Source organism: Glandiceps talaboti, chromosome 17 (assembly GCF_964340395.1).
Source record: "Glandiceps talaboti chromosome 17, keGlaTala1.1, whole genome shotgun sequence".
In the NCBI taxonomy this organism is placed as follows: domain Eukaryota; kingdom Metazoa; phylum Hemichordata; class Enteropneusta; family Spengelidae; genus Glandiceps; species Glandiceps talaboti.
The window spans coordinates 12339234-12362098 of record NC_135565.1 but is presented as its reverse complement, the minus strand read 5'-3'; the positions used below and the strand labels follow the sequence as shown (position 1 = coordinate 12362098).

At 36.8% G+C, this 22865-nt stretch overlaps 1 protein-coding gene across 1 annotated transcript; it reads left to right on the top strand.

Moving 5' to 3' along the window:
* Positions 1-314: 314 nt before the first annotated feature.
* LOC144448289 (protein amalgam-like) lies at positions 315-20802 on the top strand. Its single transcript, XM_078138478.1, has 6 exons — positions 315-472; positions 14270-14593; positions 15795-16094; positions 17034-17336; positions 17829-17964; positions 18220-20802. The coding sequence occupies exons 1-6, from the start codon at positions 412-414 to the stop codon at positions 18287-18289; spliced, it is 1194 nt and encodes a 397-aa protein (XP_077994604.1). The 5' UTR covers positions 315-411; the 3' UTR covers positions 18290-20802.
* Positions 20803-22865: the final 2063 nt, after the last annotated feature.

Here is a 22865-nt window from a genome sequence, read left to right as displayed (position 1 = left end):
ATTGTCTCAGCTCTGGGCCAAGCTAGAGAATGGAGACCACTCTAAAGAAATATTACGTAAAACCTAAAAAAGGTCATCTTGTTTACTTTCGTTGACCCCTAATAATCCATACTTTACACGAAAAATTACTCAGATTATTATGTGAAGTAAATGTGTCTGGCGTTTGCTGACAGAAATGCATGCCACTCTGTAGTGGTAAACTATGAAAGAGGTTGCATAATTGACACACAGTGTTTAGTCAGCTAGGGCCTGATGAAATATTCGAGGTGAAAGGTCACGTCTACTGATATGACTTATTAAACATTTGCCATCAGCTAAACACACGGGTACATATCGTCGTACAATCAGCTGTGTGATATTTACTAAATTTACCTTTCCTTCTCCGTCTTTCTCACACTAAATTAGCCAAGCATGAAGACGAAGGTGGTGGCGTTGATTCTAATTCTATCGGTGTGTTCGTCACACGGGGCAAGTAAGTACAGTTACAACCTCATAGTCATACTCGTAGAAGTCGCTTCCATTTCTCGGTGTAACTTTTAAGCTTATAAGTTATACTGTGATAGACACTGTGTTATTTCCATGCAAGTCGTGTGTCGTATTGTCAAATTTATCTTTAATTTTCAAACGTGCGATTTTTTAAATATGTCGAATGATTTCGGTGTAGTGTATCTTTACCATGGTCCGTAGATGTTTTTGTCGTATGTGTGAAACAATGTATCGGTCTGACCTCGAATGAAACTGCTGACTATGACGTCACACGCTCTGTAATCGGCCATTGTTTTAAACTTCTATCATTGCCGTGACCATTAAAAGGTCCTTGGTTATATCTGGTATGGCCAGGCGAATGAGGATTTTGTATTTTGATAGGGAAGAACGATTTCAAACCCACATTCATATGGATTTCGGGCTATGTCTGGTAGGGCTTTGTTCACAGACTGTATACATAACATTGGTTTACACGTTCGCAACGTTGGCTCTGGTTTTGCTTTTTTAACGGTTTATATTTATGATACACCATTGTATGGTGATAAGCCGCTAATAATGAGACGAAGATGTCACCTCGTTGGTTTACGCTTAGACTAGTTGTCTGAGGTTTACACGTTCACAACGCGGCTGATTTGACGAGCTAGGGACCCCCATTACATAAATATTTAGTCCTTCTTGCAAACGGTGTACGGACTCGATTCTGACATTGTCCCTAACGGGGAAGGTGAGGGACATCATCAAACTCAAGTCCCCACTTAGGCTAAGCACTCCGTCTGCAAACAGGACTACCAATAAACGTTGAGCTCATTTTATTTCCATCTCATCCTAAACTTCAATGTAATAACAAGCCTCAAATTAATACCACTGTAATGGGGAAGGAGATACAGTAAATTAAGTCGTCAATGACATGATTTGATATAGTCTCGAAGATATACGTGGCTTCGAATCTCTTCTCACGGCGGGATGAAGAGAGATATTTGGATTCGAAGCCACGGATATCCTTTAGACTATCAATAACAAGCAAACGATGGGGCAATGTCACCTTGAAAGTGGCGACGCGATGTTTTACGCATACACAATACTGACATAGCGAGGACGAGTACCACTATTTCTATTGCATACTACATACCGTTATTAAATTTAATAGTTACATAATGCATAAAATTATCACACTGCAATTAAGCCGTCAATAACAATAAGGCGATGACGTCACGTTGACGTCATTTTAAGTGGTCAGTGGCATGTAATGAATCATGTGAATCATACGTTGTAATACAATGGAGTTGTTTTAGATTCATGTTACCAGGGTCGTTGTTGCATCATATTTTGTTGGTAGAGATTTATAAAAACTCATCAGAGAAACAGTGAAATGAGATAAAGTTCGCACTGTCTATATACTCATTAATATAATGGGTGAGGAATCTACATACAAGTCAAACTTGTCAAAAATCTATAATAGTCCTAGCTCCTAGACGGAAATATTATAAGGACTTGATTCTGTCTTTGTCCCGTTCTACATCGGACAATGTCAGAATCGAGTCCAGTTTTACTCAGACAGCAAGCTGGATTGATAAATGGGTATATCCGATCCGCACAGTTATTTTGATTATAAGGTCCGGTCGTAAGGAACACAATGTCATGGTTATTTCTGTCCCATTGTCATAATTGCCCGACAGTAAAACACATCGGGACCTGTATTTGTACTACACAGCCACAGGAAATGTCAATCATTTCAATTTGTCTTGCTACACTGTAAGCTCATCCCATAGTTGTCTTGCTGCACTGTAAGCTCATCCCATAGCTGTCTTCCTACACAGTGTAAGCCGGATGGGCTTTGTCTCGCTACAATGTAAGCCCATCCCATGGTTGTATCGCTACACTGTAAGCCCATCCCTAAAGGTGGTTTATTCATAATGCATGGAGAGTTTTGCTCAAACGTAAAAACAGGAAATGTTGCAATGTTGGTAATAGTTTGGTTGGGCCCGATGATGATGATCGAAACAGATGATGGTCTGTTCCAGGTTTACTAGATTAATTCAGTTAATATTAGAAATAAATACGAAATCATTTGATTGTAAAATACTGTCGGTGTATATTTTGGCGCTATATAAACACCTGTATGTTCTTATATTCCGATTTTTAACATTTCAGTTTTCTTAGCTACAATATGATTAAACTTTTTACGTCGAACCCCCCCCCCCCCCCCCTTCGAATTCCGACTCCCTGGTATACCAACCTATCAGCTATGTGACCCGTACCATTAAACGATAGTGATTATTTATAGGACAACTACGTATATGTTTCAAACGTTTAACAAAGAATGAATCTGACGACTGGACTGTGGTGGATGGGGGGGGGGGGGCTCAAGTGAACGTTAAAACGTTAAAGGAATTGTCATGGTATTCATACGAAGGACTGATGTAATATTTCTGAACAAATCATTTAATACCAAGACAGATATGAAGCATAGCCTCTGTGTAATCCCAAGATATGTCTTTATTATACATATTGTAGAACTTAGCGGGTACATATTTTGTAAGCGCAATCAATCAATCGATCAAGCAATCGATCAATCGATCGATCGATCGATCGTTCGTTCTCACCAACTAGATTCAGCATGTGAAACCGTCTCAGGGGCATTAAAAAAATCTGGGATGGAAAGGTCGGAATATTATCACTAGGCCCCTTAGTCATAATGTTATTAGAATTTCAAAAAGGTTATGAGACAGGAGACCATTTTCCTTTAATACTCTCCTCATTGCCAATAGCTAAAGTCTACTGTGGTCCGGTATCGGTCTCTCTTTTTGCTAAATACGATTGCCATATCGAACCAAAAGTAACCTTTCTCGTAAAAGATGCCCACCACGCTGTTACATATGACACCCATTCTTTCACTTATTTCAACTATTTAAGAACAATGCCTAGCTTGATTTCAGTGTCAATTTTCGAAAGTAATATATTGTCACAAGTGGTACAACGTACCTAAAATTAGTCGCCACTGATATTAACTTTCATTTCTGTTTTATTGTAACGATGTAATCTCAGACTCTCGCTCGAATACCAGACAACTGAATATCTGGAGGATTTTATGTCCTTGTAAAAATTTGTTTAATTTGGGTCATTAATTATAACTTTTGGTGTTCATTTCCACAGACATATTGTCATTTTGTTAATTGATGTGTCACAGATGACATATTTATATTTCAGTAAACTTAATATTTTAACAACATCGCATGTCCTAGTTTGACTGAAAGGTCAATAGACTGTCTCAAGGATATCGGATTTAGACCACACAGGATTCCAAGCATACTCGAATACATGAGACGACGGTCTGCATTTCATAAATATCTAGGATTCATAGTGATCATTCATCAATGTTTTGAGTATACTTTTAGGGCATGGTCACGCCCAGAAATAATTATTTGGCCATTGGCCATGCGTTATGTATATTTAGACTTTAAGGACGTCACAATAAAGTACTGGGGACTGACAGGCACTTCAGATTTTGGTAAGAGACTTGGCTTCGCGGGAAGTCAATGAACGAGGCACTATGCTGGGTGTTTGCCTTCGTCTCGAGTGTAGATTTAAACACTGTGTGTAGTCTGAGCTAATTCCCTTTAAAGTTCAAGTGTGATCCTGGTACGTACATACAGAAGTTGAGTCAGATATGAGATATGAGAGTGATTCGGGTGTTATTACTTGGTCTATCAGCTGTGTGCGAACAACAGTAGTAATATTGGTGGCGATCCGGGGCTTGAACAACAGAAAGTAATATTGGTGGCGATCCGGGGCTTGAACAACAGAAAGTAATATTGGTGGCGATCCGGGGCTTGAACAACAGAAAGTAATATTGATGGAGATCCGGGGCTTGAACAACCATTTGTGTGTATAATGAACCAAGTTTGAACCTTACGAAGACTTACCGACAACCTTTAAGAAGAAAAACACAACCCCGCTGGGTGAGTAAAACAAATTAACACTGTAACGAAGAAACAATGATGGAAATCTGGCCTTGCACGAGAAGAAAAAGTTTGTACAAAAAAAGGGATGCGGAGAAGATTCGAGAACTTTTCGAAAGGAAACTTTAACGATTATGTTCCAATGGTGGGAATCCTACACGAACTAGAACTGATAATATTGCAGTAACGGAATATAAAATTGCAGAAGGAGAGAATGTGTCAGAAAGCGTCGAATTTTGAATAACGAGACAACAACAAAGACTATGACAAACTTTAAGTGAAGCCATCAACGCGACCAGCTGACATTCGATTGCTACAAGCACGAGTATGAAGAACACTTTAATTTTCAACAAAAAGATATCGGACTCTTATACAGAACGCAGCAGTTTGCAGAACGCAGCAGTTTGCATGTGAAGTACATATTTAAGACTTTTGACGGACAAAGAACTCATTAATCATACGGTAGTAAATTTTTTTTCAAGATTGACATTATTATTATTGCTCAATTCATTTCTATTCACGATCAGCGAGTTTGTTACTGTGTGTACAAAGCTAATCATGAGAGACGTGTAAGAAATAATAATTGTATGTTCGATTTAGTTTGACGATGAACACTTTTTGAAATCTATTTTCTTACCACAATCATTTCAGTGATGCTGTTATACATCTCAATGGTCGCGTACAAGCAGAAAGAATATTATTGATTTATCTATGGAGAAAATTTTAGTTTTAATAAGGATATTTCTTGAAGTATGGAGTATTGGAAACTCCTCGAAGTTTTGTTGACTCTGAGTTGTAGTGAGCCGAAAACGCTACAGATAAATGCGTTGCTCACACGTTGAGTCTGATTTTGTGATGTAAGGTTCCTATGGTAAAGGAAGGAACCAAATTGATATAGTATTTTATTGAATCTGCTGTACAAGATAACTATTTGAATTCGAATTTGGGTGTAAAACAGAGATCCGACCGAAATGAGCTGTGTTAATGTCTATACAAATTTCCTTTCAAATTCCGCAAGAATTTATGAAATTCCTCAGAAAGGACCATTATCACTTGAGCTGTGTGCATAATTTCTAGTGGTATAGATTCAAAGGGTATATTGAATTGCAATGAGAAAATTGCCAACCTACTTATGGTCAATCAGGTTACTTGTAATGAAAACTAAATTGACTTATTGGATTAATATTAATGGTCTTAATAGTTCTGTATAAGTCGTTAACATACTGAAGATGTCAAATTTTAAACATGGATGAACAGCTAAGATGCCTGTAATGTTTAAATAATGACGTAGGGTTTCTTACACGACAATGATGGTGTTGGCGCAACTGACTTCTCTTGATGACTGTAACAGCTGATTAGTTAGTGTAACTTAAGGATAGCTGTAAGACAATACATTTAGGTCAGTGTTCTTGATAGCTGATATCAGGGTGAAATCACAAGTTACTAGACTTAGATTACTTGAATAACATTGACTGGTTAATTTTGACTTCACTAAACACAGACGACGTCACTGACACATACTTTTATGCTACACCATTTTTCATAATATTGATTTCGTCTGTAGTTAAAGATATTTGGAAAATGATCACGAATATGGCATGCTGACCATTTGTCAGTGACAATTTTCAATATTGGCGTGATGAAATACTTAAGAGTTAATGTTTATTCATAGCATAGCTATTTAATGTCATCATTTGATTTTACTAGACAGATACCTACATTCTTTTCAGATAGGAATACTTATGTTATAATTTAGTTATGTACACGATGAATCGGGTATAACTTGGTCAACATTAAAACATTCTTCTATTTATATTTCTTTATGTTCAACTTTTAAATGCTGCAGATATAAAATTCCTAGCAAAGTTCTTTAGACCTGAGAATTCTATTGATGACTGTACTTGTCTGGTAGTGTTAATGAAAATAGAGGGGGCCCGAACAGTACGTTATGAATGGTCATATCTATCAGTATGATTGTGTGAATGATTGAAAAAGACTGGCCAGTCGAACGTATGTTTGTGATGTGATTGAGAAGTACACAATTCAATAGCCAACTCAGGATATAATTATTCTACGATTCAATTTTCGACTTATCTGTGATGTCTCTCTTTGATGTCATTTATTCATTAAAGTACATGTTGACGAAACAAGTATATCTGGTTCGGAATTTGAGATTTTAGCACTCTTAGTTTTCAAGGGTCGTATAAATTTTACATTTCTAACACTTCATACGAAACAGCATTAATTATTTCTTCTTTTCAATTTTCATTTATGAAGGGTAAATTATTTTTTAGATATTTTAGTCTGTAACGAGGGCGTTACAAATTTTGGAAAGAGGGGAAAGTGTCACAGATGACATATTTATATTTCAGTAAACTTAATATTTTAACAACATCGCATGTCCTAGTTTGACTGAAAGGTCAATAGACTGTCTCAAGGATATCGGATTTAGACCACACAGGATTCCAAGCATACTCGAATACATGAGACGACGGTCTGCATTTCATAAATATCTAGGATTCATAGTGATCATTCATCAATGTTTTGAGTATACTTTTAGGGCATGGTCACGCCCAGAAATAATTATTTGGCCATTGGCCATGCGTTATGTATATTTAGACTTTAAGGACGTCACAATAAAGTACTGGGGACTGACAGGCACTTCAGATTTTGGTAAGAGACTTGGCTTCGCGGGAAGTCAATGAACGAGGCACTATGCTGGGTGTTTGCCTTCGTCTCGAGTGTAGATTTAAACACTGTGTGTAGTCTGAGCTAATTCCCTTTAAAGTTCAAGTGTGATCCTGGTACGTACATACAGAAGTTGAGTCAGATATGAGATATGAGAGTGATTCGGGTGTTATTACTTGGTCTATCAGCTGTGTGCGAAGATCAGTAGTAATAGATGTTTATGACTGTTGCAATTTACGTTCACCAGCCACAACATGATTTACAGTTAACAACGTGTTATGTTTCTTTGTATTGCCCTTTATCAAAGAGGAACCGAGTAGGTTTAAATCGACACACACTCTCATGTATGTAGGCTGTAATATAAAATACGGTATATCGTGTCCACCTATCAGCTAGAATTCACAAGAGAAGACAGGAGTGAAGTTAACTGTGAACGTGTTCTAATAGTGCCGCAAAGAAGTCTAGTGGTTTTACGACGATTGCTGTCGTGAACTGAAACGTGTTCAACCGTTGCCGCAAAGACGTTTGGTGGTTTTGCGACGATACTTTTTGCTTGCAATGGCTTATTAATTATATATTCTCGCAAACCAGAGTTATTATTTCTACCACTACATTTCGAAATAAATAGGAGGCTCGTTAAGAACGTTGCCGTAAAACAGGCCGTGGTTTGCGACGATGTAATTATAGTGCACCTGTTCACATGATGTCAGCTTAGCGGACCATTACACAAACTAATTTGCCCTGATTTATGTGATTAACTCGCAACAAATCGATCGATTGAAAACTAGCCGTCTGTTACAGTAATATCAAATAGTGACGTATGTATGTCTATATTGAGAAACCGTTACTGGGCATATCAGCACTTTGTTGTGGCAAGAACGTTGACCTAAACGGTAGCAGTATTCATCCAAGCCGCATGGTTTACTATCACTATTAATAAACCAATAATGCTATCACAATAATTAGAACTCTCTAGATCAGAATTATTGAATTACGGAAAGGAAGAAAAATCTAAAACAAAATGGAGAAAATAGTCACACTTCGTTGCCCCTCTCCTCCTTAGAAGCCACACTCACCCGGGATACTGAGTCTAGTGTTATCCATGGCATCGAATCTCAAGATGTCTCTCTCACATTCGATACCATGGGTACTACATCTGAATTACTGGATACTTAATTTTCATTTTTGACAGCCTATACCAAGCAAAGTTTAAATTGGTTCTTGTCATGTTGCAAATTACGTACTATACACATTTGGTTTGACCTATTTCTGAGTCATTGTGGACGTTAGTTATTGATTTGATGTCATATATTTGGTAAAACGTGTATGCAAGTACACATAACAAAAATCACTGAGAATAGCTCATGAAAACGTTGTCTAACAATATTAGTACATATTGTAACATATTTCCAAATTACTAGTTTGTTGGAATAAACGAGCTACACTACCCGAGTCTAAATATACCATACATTCCTAAATGAAAAAAAAAGGAGATCGAAGGAGATTCAATTCGATGTTATACATTATCAGATTATATACAAAGTCGGTAATAACTGTTGGACAAAATACAGTGGAGGGAATCTATGAAAACAAACAGGTGTTAGTTTGACCTTGGTGCGATTGTGTGCAAACACATCTGCTTACGTCCTGTGTCCGTATTTGAGGTCATGGCTTACATATCACCCAACTCAGCTGCTACCAATAACCATTACTATTATCCTCAGGTTCGAAAGACTTTCTTATCAATTGTTTTACAGAAATGTAACTGTCGAACCTAGTGCATCCAAGAATGAGGATGACTTCGCTATTCTTGTTCTTTCTTTCTCTCTTTTCCATCTCCCGACTTCTGTACTTGAAAACGAGTCAGGACTACATTCATCATATATGTCTCCTGTTACGAGGAAATTAAATATAAAGCCTATATATAGATGTATGTATGTATGTATGTATGTATGTATGTATGTATGTATGTATGTATGTATGTATGTATGTATGTATGTATGTATGTGTGTATGTGTGTATGTGTGTGTGTGTATGTATGTATGTATGTATGTATGTATGTATGTATGTATGTATGTATGTATGTATGTGCTAAAGGGAAAGGAAAACAATGTAAATAGCAAATGTGACATTGAGATGAACCTTTTCAATGATTACACCGTTATTGTAAACTAGTTAATTTTTGATACCTATTACTAATTAGGACTGTGATTCGGACGTGCCCTTCATCATGTGTTTATACTACACTAGTAACATATAATAATAATAATTAATAATTTAAAACACCTAAGTGAATTCAGGTGACAGTATTCACAATCAATCAATCAACTACATTATATGAAAGATTAAAATGTCTTCAAAGCAATATCCTTACCTTCGAAGTGCCGACCTTTTTCAAATTTGAAATAATATACACTCGAGGAACCTCGAAGTTGTTACGTTCATGCTACATGCAGAATAACCCTACTCTCATTTAGATTTTAGAGCCTCATTTCGGATTAGAATTAAAATCTAGACACGAAATCAGGGGATAGAACTGTAAATAAATTTTATCCACAGCAAATAAATCGTCCCCTCTAATCCTTAAAGCTTTGCTGATAAGACAACATTTGTGAGATAACCTAGGAGTTTAATCAATCCACGACTTATACATTTAATAGTCATGTACGGAATTAACATGAATTTGGGTCACTGTATTCGTCAAATACTTGAAAGTCTGAATAACAATCCAACTGCAAATATTTATATTCCATTGACATACTTTCTACTGTCACTGTCAGCAAAATAAACCAGGCAGACGTCAGTCATCAATGACCTCTCCAACACTACAGTGAAGTACCTTGGGTCAAAGTCTTCCAGGGCATAGGTAGCATTGAAGTCACTCTAAATCTTATGAATACACCAGCTAGCTGCAACTGTAAACTGTTTTTTAAAACTGTAGATCGTTAGATGTGATGACTGACTTACTCCTTATATTATACACCATGAACCGTACTGAATCATACGTGGGTCACAGTAAACATATGTACATGTAATAGAGTACTAAAAAGCAAATGCTGCTATGCCTGTGATACATGGGAATGCAAGAGTAATCAGTAGTACAGTCGTGATAAATAAATTCAATCATGACGTTTCGAATCAATATAAACATATTTGTGTAGTTGTATGTATAATATGGTGCAATCAATCCAACTAAATTGATTTTTGGGTCCGCACCCAGAAACCAGCACCAATGCGATCACGATTTCCGGTTGTTCCAGTACTACTGTATAGGATACAGTCGACCCGTAATTAACGTGTACAGTGTCTATTTATTGGTAATTTAACAATTTTTAGTGAATATGTTATTGGTTGTCTGATTGAAAAAATAATACCCCGAAAAAAAATAAACATATGAGGTCGAGAATTATTCTTCCATTTCATGCTAACCAACAAGTTCACGGTCATACATAGTCTAGTTCCTATACGGAATCGTTACGATTTACACCTCCACTCACTCATAGTTACAAACCACGTTGACATCCAGACTAGGCCATACACCGCGGGGGAAATCAAGTTTAGGAAGAAATATTTCCGTCTTCTTTTGGTTGGTGGTGTACGAGAACAATAAAGTCATGCTGAAAATAGAAGGTCACAGACCAAACAGAAAACATATTTTGTCGTTTAATTAGTTTGTGTGATAATCTACCAGCGTGAAACTACTGATTGAGATATTCTTGGCTAACCCATGAACGGTAGAAATAAGATGTGCATTGTTCGGTGTCGTCATTATAAAGTAAGTAATACGTCATCGTTTTATGAGCACCTTTGACTGTTTATGAGCCGAAGGGTAGAAATTTCTCTGATGTACGTTCGCAATAATGAAAATTACGTATAATGTATTATTATAATAGATTATCACTATCAAAGTTTTTGAATTTTATTGAGTTGAGTTGTTGAGACCAAGTTATAATACTCAGGAATGTCGTATAAATACAGGTACTCGAATCAATCTGTATGATTTTAAAAAAAATGTATAGTAAATAAGACTGATTCGAGTACCTGTGCGTATAAAGTTCTTGACTGATAACATCAGAATAACGTTTCCATGCCACGCTATCTCTACCAGCTGATTTGAAAAAAATGTCTCACTTCACTGATATGATCTGATGTGCATCTTGTATATAATTTGAATAGCCTACAAACAGCTATTCTCCAAAACAATAGCCTGTCACGTGATACATGAACCTGTATGATTTAAGCTAAAGTACTTTGCACTGTCAGTCTGCTATATTATAGAGACTTTTGTGTGAATTTGTCAACTTTTATAATCAGCAAAATTTCTGCAAAATTTAATAAGTGTATTACATTTGGTGAGTGCCAGGTTATTACAGGTCGTCTTACCGCTCGTGTATTTATTTAAAAGCTAAAGTACGTACGTGATAAGTAGAGTCAAGCAATAATAGTTAATTTCTAACTAGTTGCTATTTCTACGTCCTTGGGGTATTTAGACGAATAACACACCAAGTGAAGAACGAAGGCAAAACTCGTGTCAATCGCCAAATTACGTCCACGTTATTTCTCTAAAGAAACACGAAGAAGACTTTCATTCTTGGCTGTCTGTTTAGTGTCTGAGTAAATTTGACCTAAATTTCATTTTAAGTTGATCTAGACATGTTGAATGGCAGCCAGTACTGTATAAAGGTTAAGTTATATGGTATCAGTGAACGGACAGATTGTAATCGATGGCTTTAAGACCCTGTAAGGTTAATACTACTTGATTGCCAGGGATGCTGCTACAAATGGCAATATTGAGTCAGTGTCCGTCCTCCCCCGCAAACAGTTTATATAACCATTTATGATGAGTTTGTTTGTAACCAATATGTTGAGACCGCGAACTTCAGCTGTTATTTAAAGACAAAACAATGGCAGTGACGTCACAGAAGTATTTCGTCACCACCATTCGGGAAGTAAACAATAAATCAGGACAAAAGATTGAATATGTCATATCATACCATATCATATCATATCATCATATCATATATCATCATATCATATGACATATCATTTAATAAATTCAGAATCACATGTGAAATAGTCAACTTAGAATGTATTGATATGAGCGTTGTTTGCACTACGATAACTGCCGACGCTCTTACAAAGCAATGCATTTTTAAGCACCAAAAGAGTGCTATGAACTGTGACGTCACATCATCTTACTTTTCATTGTGAGATCAGACATAGTAATTATTATCCACAAAAAGCCTTTCCCTGTCAGGTGTTAAGTATGAAGAAAGCAATAAACCAAAAAAGATCAACTTTACTGTGCGATTCATCAAGGCTTGTCATTAATTTGGGTTGTTGTCTACAATTCACTATGTTGTGAGTGATAGCCCAAATCAACTTGTAGTCTGCAGTTCAAAATTTGTTAAACCAATTCAAAACGTTAACTATAAAGCAAATGATAGCCGGGGGGAAATTAACCTTTTTACTAGACAAATACACTGTTTGAACGGACGCTAATACAAATGATAAAGTCTTGAATTTGTGTTTAACAGGACGAACAATTGGCTGATAATACTGCACTAATTATCGAATCAATTATATTAGTTATCAGTTCGTGATACACCATGGCATGTCTGTTCAAGTCGATAAATTCTGTGGGTGAATCATTCAATGACTTGTGATAGTTAAATGGGAAGGGGGTGTGGAGAAATTTACATTTTCTGTGTGATACTAATCATTCAGATACTAGTATTTACGTTAGCTTCTAAGTATTGCAGTGTATGTCATTTTAAACAGCCTTGAATGTTTAGAAGATTACTCATGTCGTATAATATTGCATTATTTACCAAATGTCTTTCTTTAAATGTTGTGTTTATTCATTTACTGAGAATCAAGCTTCGTCTGTTTCAGAATTCCACAGTGTAGCACATGAAGTTTCCTAATGTGTGTATTTCCAGCCATCATTCTCCCCACAAAAACAAGAGCCCACTCTCGTATAGTCTAAGTATGTAAATGTAGCGCAGATGACTTGGACCAGGACGTTAATAAAGAGAGGAAAATAATCCAAGTTTCGTACAGTTCCAATAACTTGCGTCCTAAATTCGCGAAAAGTTATGATTGAATGGCTCATAAAGTGGCCTTTTTGCTACTCAAAGAGAAACATATGCACAGAAACTACGTTGTCTTGCAATTGCGAGATTTGCAATATTGAAAATGTTACAAATCCCAAATTAAGATATTCACTGTTTCGGGTACCACACACCATCATCTGCTTCATTGTTGTTGCTGCTGCTGTAGTACGCCATCAACGTCAGGTATACACATGTAAAACCACAAGAGAATGAAAAGGTGACACCTCCCTGTGGCAATAGATGCATCATTACAGGCGTGACTAAAAGAAAGAATATTTCACTACGTAATTCTTCGTAATCACATAATAATGATAAAAGTGAGACCAAGATGGTAAAATCCACTCTCAGGCTGTAAGACCCATCGGTTATGAAATATTTCCTGCATGGCGTCAATCTTCAAGTTATCCTCCTGAAATACCCACGTCTGACAAGGAATGCAAAACTGTAAAATGTAGACAAGGATAACAGTTGTCTGGCAAAGTTATAGAAAAAAGCTCTGCAAGACAACAAGGTTCATTTTCGCAAACCAGTAGAGCTGTTATTTCTTCCGCGACACTGCTGAAAGAGGCTATGGTTTACGAGGTTGACAAGGTTACAAAGAGGGCTCTGTTGGATAACTGTTTCCACTGACGACAACTTTTCATCAGCTTGTTAGATCAAATTATTTACAAAGGTTAAAACGCACGAGCAGTTCAAAGTTTTTACCATTGAGCTTTCGATCTGTCTCAGTATAATTGACAGTCTCATCAGAATGACAAATTCCATAGTTATAGCTGACCACTAGGTGGCGGTATGATCAATTTTCATAATGTTTAGACAGCAACATTTGTTGTTCAGGGCCATCTATAGCTACACGTTGTTACGTTGTTTTACCGGATACAATAATCTCATTCCTCGATAATGTGAGGACTTGGTATTCAAACAGTATATGCTATAGCGACATGTGGCATGTCATATTTTTATAGCATGATTTACATCCCGATGACGTCATACTAATAATTATGTTCTTTTTCATTCCAGTTACCGACATGGAACCCATAGAACCGTTAGCAGTGGCAGCAGGAAAGAACACAATGATCACGTGTACTTCAACGACGGTAACAGAAAATCCTAATGATGCCATACTTTGGCTATTCGTCAGATCCAGTGACGTCACCAACTCTGAAGTCATACTGTCACCAAATAGTAATCCAGAAAAAATTATGATCGAATCGAATTCTGCCGAAATGAGCACAGTCAGTGTGTTGAAACTACATAATCTTGAATTGGAAGATAGTGGAAAATACATATGTCAAGATACCAAAGATATGAATAAATTCCATACAGTTGTTGAGGTTTACACATGTACGTACAGATCGTTTCAAGTTACCGTTCATCGGCTCTGGTTGATACAACCACAGAGAAACTAATAAGAAACAGTAAATCCTACAAAAACGATAACAAGGTTAATTCATATTTCTTCTGTGATTGGATGAATACAGTTTCTTGCGACATTTGGTCCAAAATGAAATGAATTATCCTGCCACCATGCAGACATCAAATACTGAGTGGCGCCCGCGTGTCTACGTCTTGTTGCAAAACGGTTAAATGGTTTATTTCATAATAGACACACTGTAGCAAGAAATTGCTATCTTGCTAATCTTAATGTAGAACATGCATAGTAGTTTCGTATTGGCTGCAATGCGGTTGTATCAAACGGATCCCGTGAACGGTAATTTGAAACAGGCTATATCCATTATCATATTTCTATTTTATTATTTCAATTATCATATTTCTATTTTATTATTTGAATGTATCAATTTCAATAGGGGTATGACGAGGGGCAATGTATAGCTAATGCAATATGGGTATGAGGTATACCATATTCTCTGATAATATATAGACATTTGAATACTAAAGATTTCTCTAATGGAACACATTCACACGGTATTTCTGTCGTACAGTACTGTTGTTGGCAACGTTTTCACTGCTGCTGAACCCCTAGATTTAGACGCTGAAATGATTTTGATATTTCATCAAAATTGTTGCTTGAAGACGTCCATTCTACCCTTGGTTGAAAGTCTCCATACAACAGTAAAAATAGTTATGTTTTAGAGACTAAATAACTACTAGTATATGTAGACTGTAAGATACGCCCTCATCGGCCTGTTCTCTCTCTCTCTCTCTCTCTCTCTCTCTCTCTCTCTCTCTCTCTCTCTCTCTCTCTCTCTCTCTCTCTCTCTCTCTCTCTTCTCTCTCTCTCTCTCTCTCTCTCGCTCTCTCTCTCACGATGTGTGAGGGCGCCCTGTCACGGCGTACCTTACAGACTAGACTAGACAACTACGACATTTATGATCGTGCTTCAAACCTTAGTTTCCTTTATTAAACTATATGGTGTATCCGTTATATCAGTTGCATAGCAACAGCAGTGACGTCATTATTACTATGCTTACAGTAATCCCATTAGGTTTCTATCAATTGGTGGGGAAAAACTGAGAGCATACGTTTTTACCAAAGTTTAAACCTATAATATTAATTTTTGTTGCGTTTATTTATGTTTTAATAGCTCCCAAACTTGCAATGGTTACCAATCCTAAAGACCCTGTGATTACTCATGGTGCCAACATAACACTGCATTGTTCTACTGCTGGTCCACCAGTCACTTGGACTGTCAATGGCAACGTTGTCACTGAAACTGGACCGTTAGATTTAGACGGTGATGAAGACATTGATATAAACGTACGCCCAAACAACACATTGCTTGTCGTAAATGCTGAATTATCAGATGCTGGTACTTATCAATGCAGTCTTGAGCACGAAGTTGCAGGTAAAACTGTGATAGAAACACAAAGTATTCAACTCAACGGTAAGTAGAATATCACCTATCACTCTAATACTAGAACGCATGTGTTCAGCTTTAGAACACAGTGTTTTTATTTTTGAACGCATAACATATGTTCAAAATCTTATAAACTAGAACACTGTTGACGCATCAGAACACTGTAACAGTTTTTGAACACAAAGGAAGTGTTCAGAGCAAGCAAATAGAACACATGCATTCTAGATCTAAACACTAGTGTTTTATGCTTGGACACACACGAAGCTAAACTGAACACATGGGATGCGTCCAAAGCGTCCAAATCTTTAGAGTGTATCAGTTAGTGTGACGTGCCCCGTCACTGATACAAAGGAGATGCTCACTTTCTATTTTTCGGATTATAGCAAGTATACAGTTAAACTATGCCTGATAGGAGTGATGTAATATGTTTATGGAATGTTTACTAACTAATCTACGTGAATACATTGTATATCCTTGTATGTTGTGTCCAAGGAAAAACGAAGAATGTTGGTTTACGGCTCGATAAATGAGAAAAGAGAGAGAGAGAGAGAGAGAGAGAGAGAGAGAGAGAGAGAGAGAGAGAGAGAGAGAGAGAGAGAGAGAGAGAGAGAGAGAGAGAGAGAGAGACAGACAGACAGACAGACAGACAGACAGACAGACAGACAGACAGACAGACAGACAGAGACAGACAGACAGACAGACAGACAGACAGAGATAGAAGGTGGAAGTTTTATCACAAGTGATGGAGGGAGGGGGGGAGAGAAGGAGTTGGAGGGAGACGAGGAAGCTAGATCCCCATATTTAGGGTCAAATAACGAATTGGTCAATAAATTATGAAGTTTTGTGTTTAGAGACACCATTCAAATTTGCACCATAACTTTGCCATATAGCACACCAGTTGGCCCGTGTCTTCAATGAAGGCTTGTTGTGGATATTACTGATGATCGATTTGCTTTGTGTTTACAGCGCCACTCATAATGACACTTGAGGAATCAGTAAGCTTAGAGGAAGGGGAAAATGCACGTATCCCATGTACAGTAACAGCATATCCACTGCCAGTAGTTTCCTGGTCTAGGGAAGAACATCCCCTGATGAATGGATCTGATGATGGTCGTATCTGGATAACAGAGGTGTCAGAACCCGGAAGCAATGCCATAGTTTCTACTCTCATGATCAAGAAAGTGTCTCACGAGTTCAGAGGTCATTATGTATGCAACGCTACTTATATGGGTAAAACAGAAAGTGAGGAATGTCTCTTGAGGGTCAAAGGTAAGTGTCATATACTTTGTTATGTTAACATACTGTGTTATGTTAATGTTGTGTTAGGGTATTATGACAGAACCCCCCATTACACGTGGGTGCAAGTATGGCATACTCGGGGTATTTCTGTGTACATGAAATGCCAGGGGAACTTGAAATTTTGTTTGTGAAGTTGAATTGTTATGTAAAGTGTCCTTGAAACTTGTCTTATCAAACGATGGAATGTAATACAAGTCTCTGTACTTCCAACATGCTGTGCCAAGTGTTATTGAATTGAATCTAATCCAGTTGCTTACGTTCCCTCTTTTTTTTTCTTTTTTTTTTCCATAAATATCTCAGGGTTTTTTATTTGATATATATTTGTTTATTTATTTATTTATTTAAAAAATATGTTCCCTCTTTGTAACGTTCCACCTGTCAATGCTTGCCTGTCGCTGGTTGTATGACAATATTCACCTATGCACCATATACTACTACTTATATTGTACATTTGATGCACAGATCGTCTAGCTGCTTTGTGGCCATTCATTGGTATTCTTATTGAAGTCGTTGTCTTGGTTGCCATCATTTTGATTTGTGAGAGACGACAGAAGAGCAAACAACAGGATTATGCTGACGATGACGATGAAATGTCTGAGTGAGTATTGTTATAGCTTTTTGAATCAAACATTCATGTTATAATATTTGTAATCATGACTTGGTTTTGACCACATGAGGCAGATGTAAGTCACTTAATTTCATAACCTTGACCTGTGTACCAAAATGGTAGCCATATTTGTGATAATGTTGTCTTTAAGCTCTTACCCTAGATACATTTGTATACTGTAAACTACTGCCGTTGGTGGCGCTGTGTCTGATAAACACTGACCATTTTGTCTTGTCTTTATTTCAGGACCAAGAAGATGAATGAAAGTGTTAATAGCAAAGAAGCTGAAATCAGACTACGTAACATGAATGCTTAGTACCAAACTAGCAGTAGTAGAGATGATATTATTAAAGTCATCCCAGACATTGTTTCCCTTTTTTTCCCCATATTAATAGTACTAATCATCCCATATGATTAAATCCCTACTCCTATGGCGCCCTCTATGCTAGAACAGGGAAAGTAACCAAATATTTGATAATGACATAGATAAAGCTTAACCATCATATAGAGATCCCAGTTGTAATGTTGTACTTATACTGTTACACCCACTCATCAATAAGTTTGATAACATTCAAAATATTTGAGTAAAAGGGTAAAATATATTTCTATGTTAAGATTAAATTTTTGGTATTGCAACATCGCCAATTAAAAGTGGCACAAGCTGAGTTTATAAACTTTTTTACTCTTTTGAAAATTCTTGCATAAAATCTCCATAATTAGTATTCTGGTATAATGTTATCAACACAGATACACGCCCTCTACGACCTTACAATTATCGTCTGCTGTTGTTAGAACAGTTTATTGCATTGTACGGATTACAGCGACATTTCTATATGTGTACAAAAACATTACGTCATCGGATTGTTTATAAGTTATATCTTAATACCAGGTTTGAGTTGAGTGAATTGCAACTTGAAAGTATTGGCTAAGTATGCTTCAGTAAGTAGAATACTATATGTATCTTTTGAATATGCAGTAGAAAATTCACCCCAAAACATGTAAACTCGGCTTGTGTCTTGTGGATTATGATCTGCCATTTCAATTTACCTATGATGACGTTATTATGTGAGCAAATAAGGAAAGAAATTATGAGACTCAGGGGTAAATCTATGTCATATTGAATTTACTATGTTGGTGACACCCACATAAGGGTGACCTGATTTTTTCTGTTTCTCATTACCCGACTGACCAAAATTTTCATCTCCGACATAAAAAAAGACATTTATTTTCACCATCGCCTAACATTTTGCGGAACAGCGCCCTCTCTGGCAAAAATAATCGGGTATCTGGACTGTCGATGTCATCTACAGTCATGGCAGTGGCGACGACACTTGTCTACGAACAGAGCATTTCTTTCAGGATTAAAATTATTCAAGTAGGCGGCTGAGAACATGCCAATTGTGTAGAGATGCTGAGAAAGGGCTTGTTGCTAGGATTCCAATAAAAAAAGACAGAAGGGCAGAAATAGAAAGGAGAGGCAGAGAAACATGAAGAAGATGATTTATTTTTTTCACTTTTTTAAATCGACCGACCGACACATAGTTGCCATGAAAAAGTAATGAGAAACATAAAATAACAGGGTCACCCCAATAGTGACTACCCTTAATAATGCAGACAGGGTATGTTAAATCACATACTAGTACTTGTAGTGTGTACTTACATGTCATATACTATTGGTCAAAGACTAGGCAACAGTTAGTGACATCATTGAGTTTCTAATGCACCATTTTGCACAACTTTACAAAACCATGTCGCTGTGTTAGCGAGTATATGTCGCTGTGTTAGCGAGTATCAACGATAGTGGCTTTCAAAATTCCACATATTTTCCTAGTCTCGGTTACCCAAACTCGTTGCTAGCGAGCGCCCCCAACGACGAGTCGTGGTAACCATGACTAGATATTCCCAACTCTTTAAGTACCTATAGGAAAAAGCATTAAATTAAAGTTTGTTGAAAAAATGTCACTTTTTTTTTAAAGAAATAGATTTATAAATGTTGAGTTTGCTAAATTGTACATTTTACAAGGAAGCAAATGGTTGAATGTAAGGTTTTTTTCTCACTTGTTATTCTTTTAGATATCCGAATGTTATTAATGTCAGGGATTTTTACTGGTGTATTGAACTTCTAAACACATTTTTATGAAGCAATATTTTGTGCAATCAAATTTAAGTGATCATTAAAATTGTTTTATTCAGGTGACATTGCCATTATTTTATATATCACTACACTTGGAAAACTATCACTATCGGAAACTGCAACTTGAGTCCTGGCCGTTGGGGGCGCTCGTGCAACCCGAGCTCCTCACAGCGCCACCAGCGACGATAGTGTTAAACCATTGTACATGTGTTATTGATGTTTCAAGTTCTAACGCATAGTTAGGACAGATCGTAATTGTAAAATGTCATTCGATAGTTTTACTAGTTCCGTGGTGATTCTATAGCTTGCCAATTCGTTCTTTTTTTGAATTTGGTAACATATTTTAAATCATCAAATGAGTGCCTCAGAAAATTTACATGAATTGTGTGAAATGGGAAGAAAATTATCGTTCAGTGTTCAATTGTTATTAATATGCATGTAGCAGAACTACATCGTTCAAAGGGTCTTTAAAAGTTAACGTCACAAAGTTACGTGTAGTTTTTTGTAACATTGTTTTCCTTAGATAAAGTTAAGTGACCACGATTGACAATCAAGGTTAACAAATGAGTGTATTGATTACTGCCTTACAAACTGGACGTGTGTGTATGTTTGGATATTTCTAGAGACATTTTTATATAATTGTTACTTTATCAAATACCAGATTCTGTATGATAATAAAATACCTAATATTGAAATATGGAGTCGAGTTGGAATTATAAAATTTACGAGAAACTTTATATTGCATTTGTGTGTTACTTAACGGTGATATGTGTGAGAGTGAATTTCTATGGAACGAACTATGTGGAATTGATCCGGAGCTGACTTACTCATCAGTGCGCCCTCTACGAGATTAACGTCAAAACATTACGCCTATTGTTTGGGTTAATACCTTACCTGTACGTGTACGTGTCCCAGCACATTCAATGATCTTTCGTGCAGCAGTGATTAATTTCCATAATTGATCTATAAGTACTTGTTTCAGCTAACATAAATAATATTTGGGGTTTTTTTTAATTGCGGTGACATAAGGTATTTGGTACATGTAGATGTTAACCTGAGCAATAATGATAACAATGATAACTAACGGTAAGCAATGGTAATCCATCTCTAACCATGACGTCATAAACTGTGCATATGTTTTTTCAGACCTGTCATTGTCAATTCCTCCTCTTGGCCCTTTTCAATCTCAAATGTGTTTTGGCATTGTATCATACCACTAGTATATGGCTACCACTGTCTTAATCTCTGTCACTCCGTGTGACTGTTTCTGATTCTGTCTCTCACTTGTCTGTCTGTCTCTGTCGCTCTGCATCTCTCTGTCTCCCTGTCTATTTCTGTCTCGCTGTCTCTGTCTCTGTCTCTGTCTCTGTCTCTGTCTCTCTCTCTGTCTCTCTGTCTCTCTCTCTCTCTCTCTCTCTCTCTCTCTCTCTCTCTCTCTCTCTCTCTCTCTCTCTCTCCCCACACACACACACACACACACACACACACACACATGGCACGAATCACGACACGACCCTTCGATTGGACAAATTCTACCGGCATACACTATATAGAGAGTTTACTGACCCACAAAAGGAAATAAAACATCCACAAACAATCTATCGATATCAGTAACATTATCTTTACGACTGTAAGAGCTTACCTGTACCACACGACAGTATAATATTATAAGGAAATAGAATGGAAAAAAAACCAACCAAGTGTAAATGTCCGATGTCAAAACAAATCAATGTATCTATTAGTAATATCATTAATGTACCACTCTGTACCTGTACAACCCAACGATCAAATAAAAGGAAAAAGAGCGGGTAAAGAAGGAAACGAAATAAAGTGTACAAAACTTGAAAAGGCTAGGCGAGGTCATAGGTCATAGTCCCACATTAATAAACGAGAGAACATCTATTGAAGTAAGCAATTGAATGGTCAATTAGGTTTACTCGAAAATATACGACTTCATGATGACAGACAAAAAACCTCTGACTCGGGTGTTATCAATGTCGTCCATTTATCTGGTAATGACATGCACAACAACAACAACAACAACAACAACAACAACAACAACAACAACAACAACAACATCAAATGTTCATTGTACCTCAAGACTCAGGATTTACACACGCCCAGTTGGCCTTGGTGGTGCTGTTCATGTTCAGGGTGACTCTTTTTCAGAGCTGATAATATTCCCTTAGAATTAACCACCTGGGTTGAACTATTTAGCTCGCCATCGTTCATTTGAACATATTTGGTGAGGGTCTATGATTTGGGGTTTCAACTTTGAAGTTTTCTTGCTCTCTTGGGGATTAATTTTATTAACTTCACTCCCACAGGTATATTAGCCAGTAAAACACAATTTTAAGAAACAACTTTGGTATTTTTCTTTAATATGTTAGGTATACATGGCTTTAAAAGTGTCTGGTTTTACTTATTTTTAAATATCGAGACTATATGGAACTTGTCGTATATGCAGATATAGACGGGAGTAGATTTTGGTTGTATGAGAATGACGGGTCAACAGTAAGAAATGAACCACACACACACACACACACACACACACACACACACACACACACGCACACACACACAAACAAACAAACAAACAAACAAACAAACAAACAAACAAACAAATAAAAACACACACATACACTCATAAATATACATACATACATACATACATACATACATACATACATACATACATACATACATACATACATACATACACACACACACACACATACATAACGACTGCTATATAATA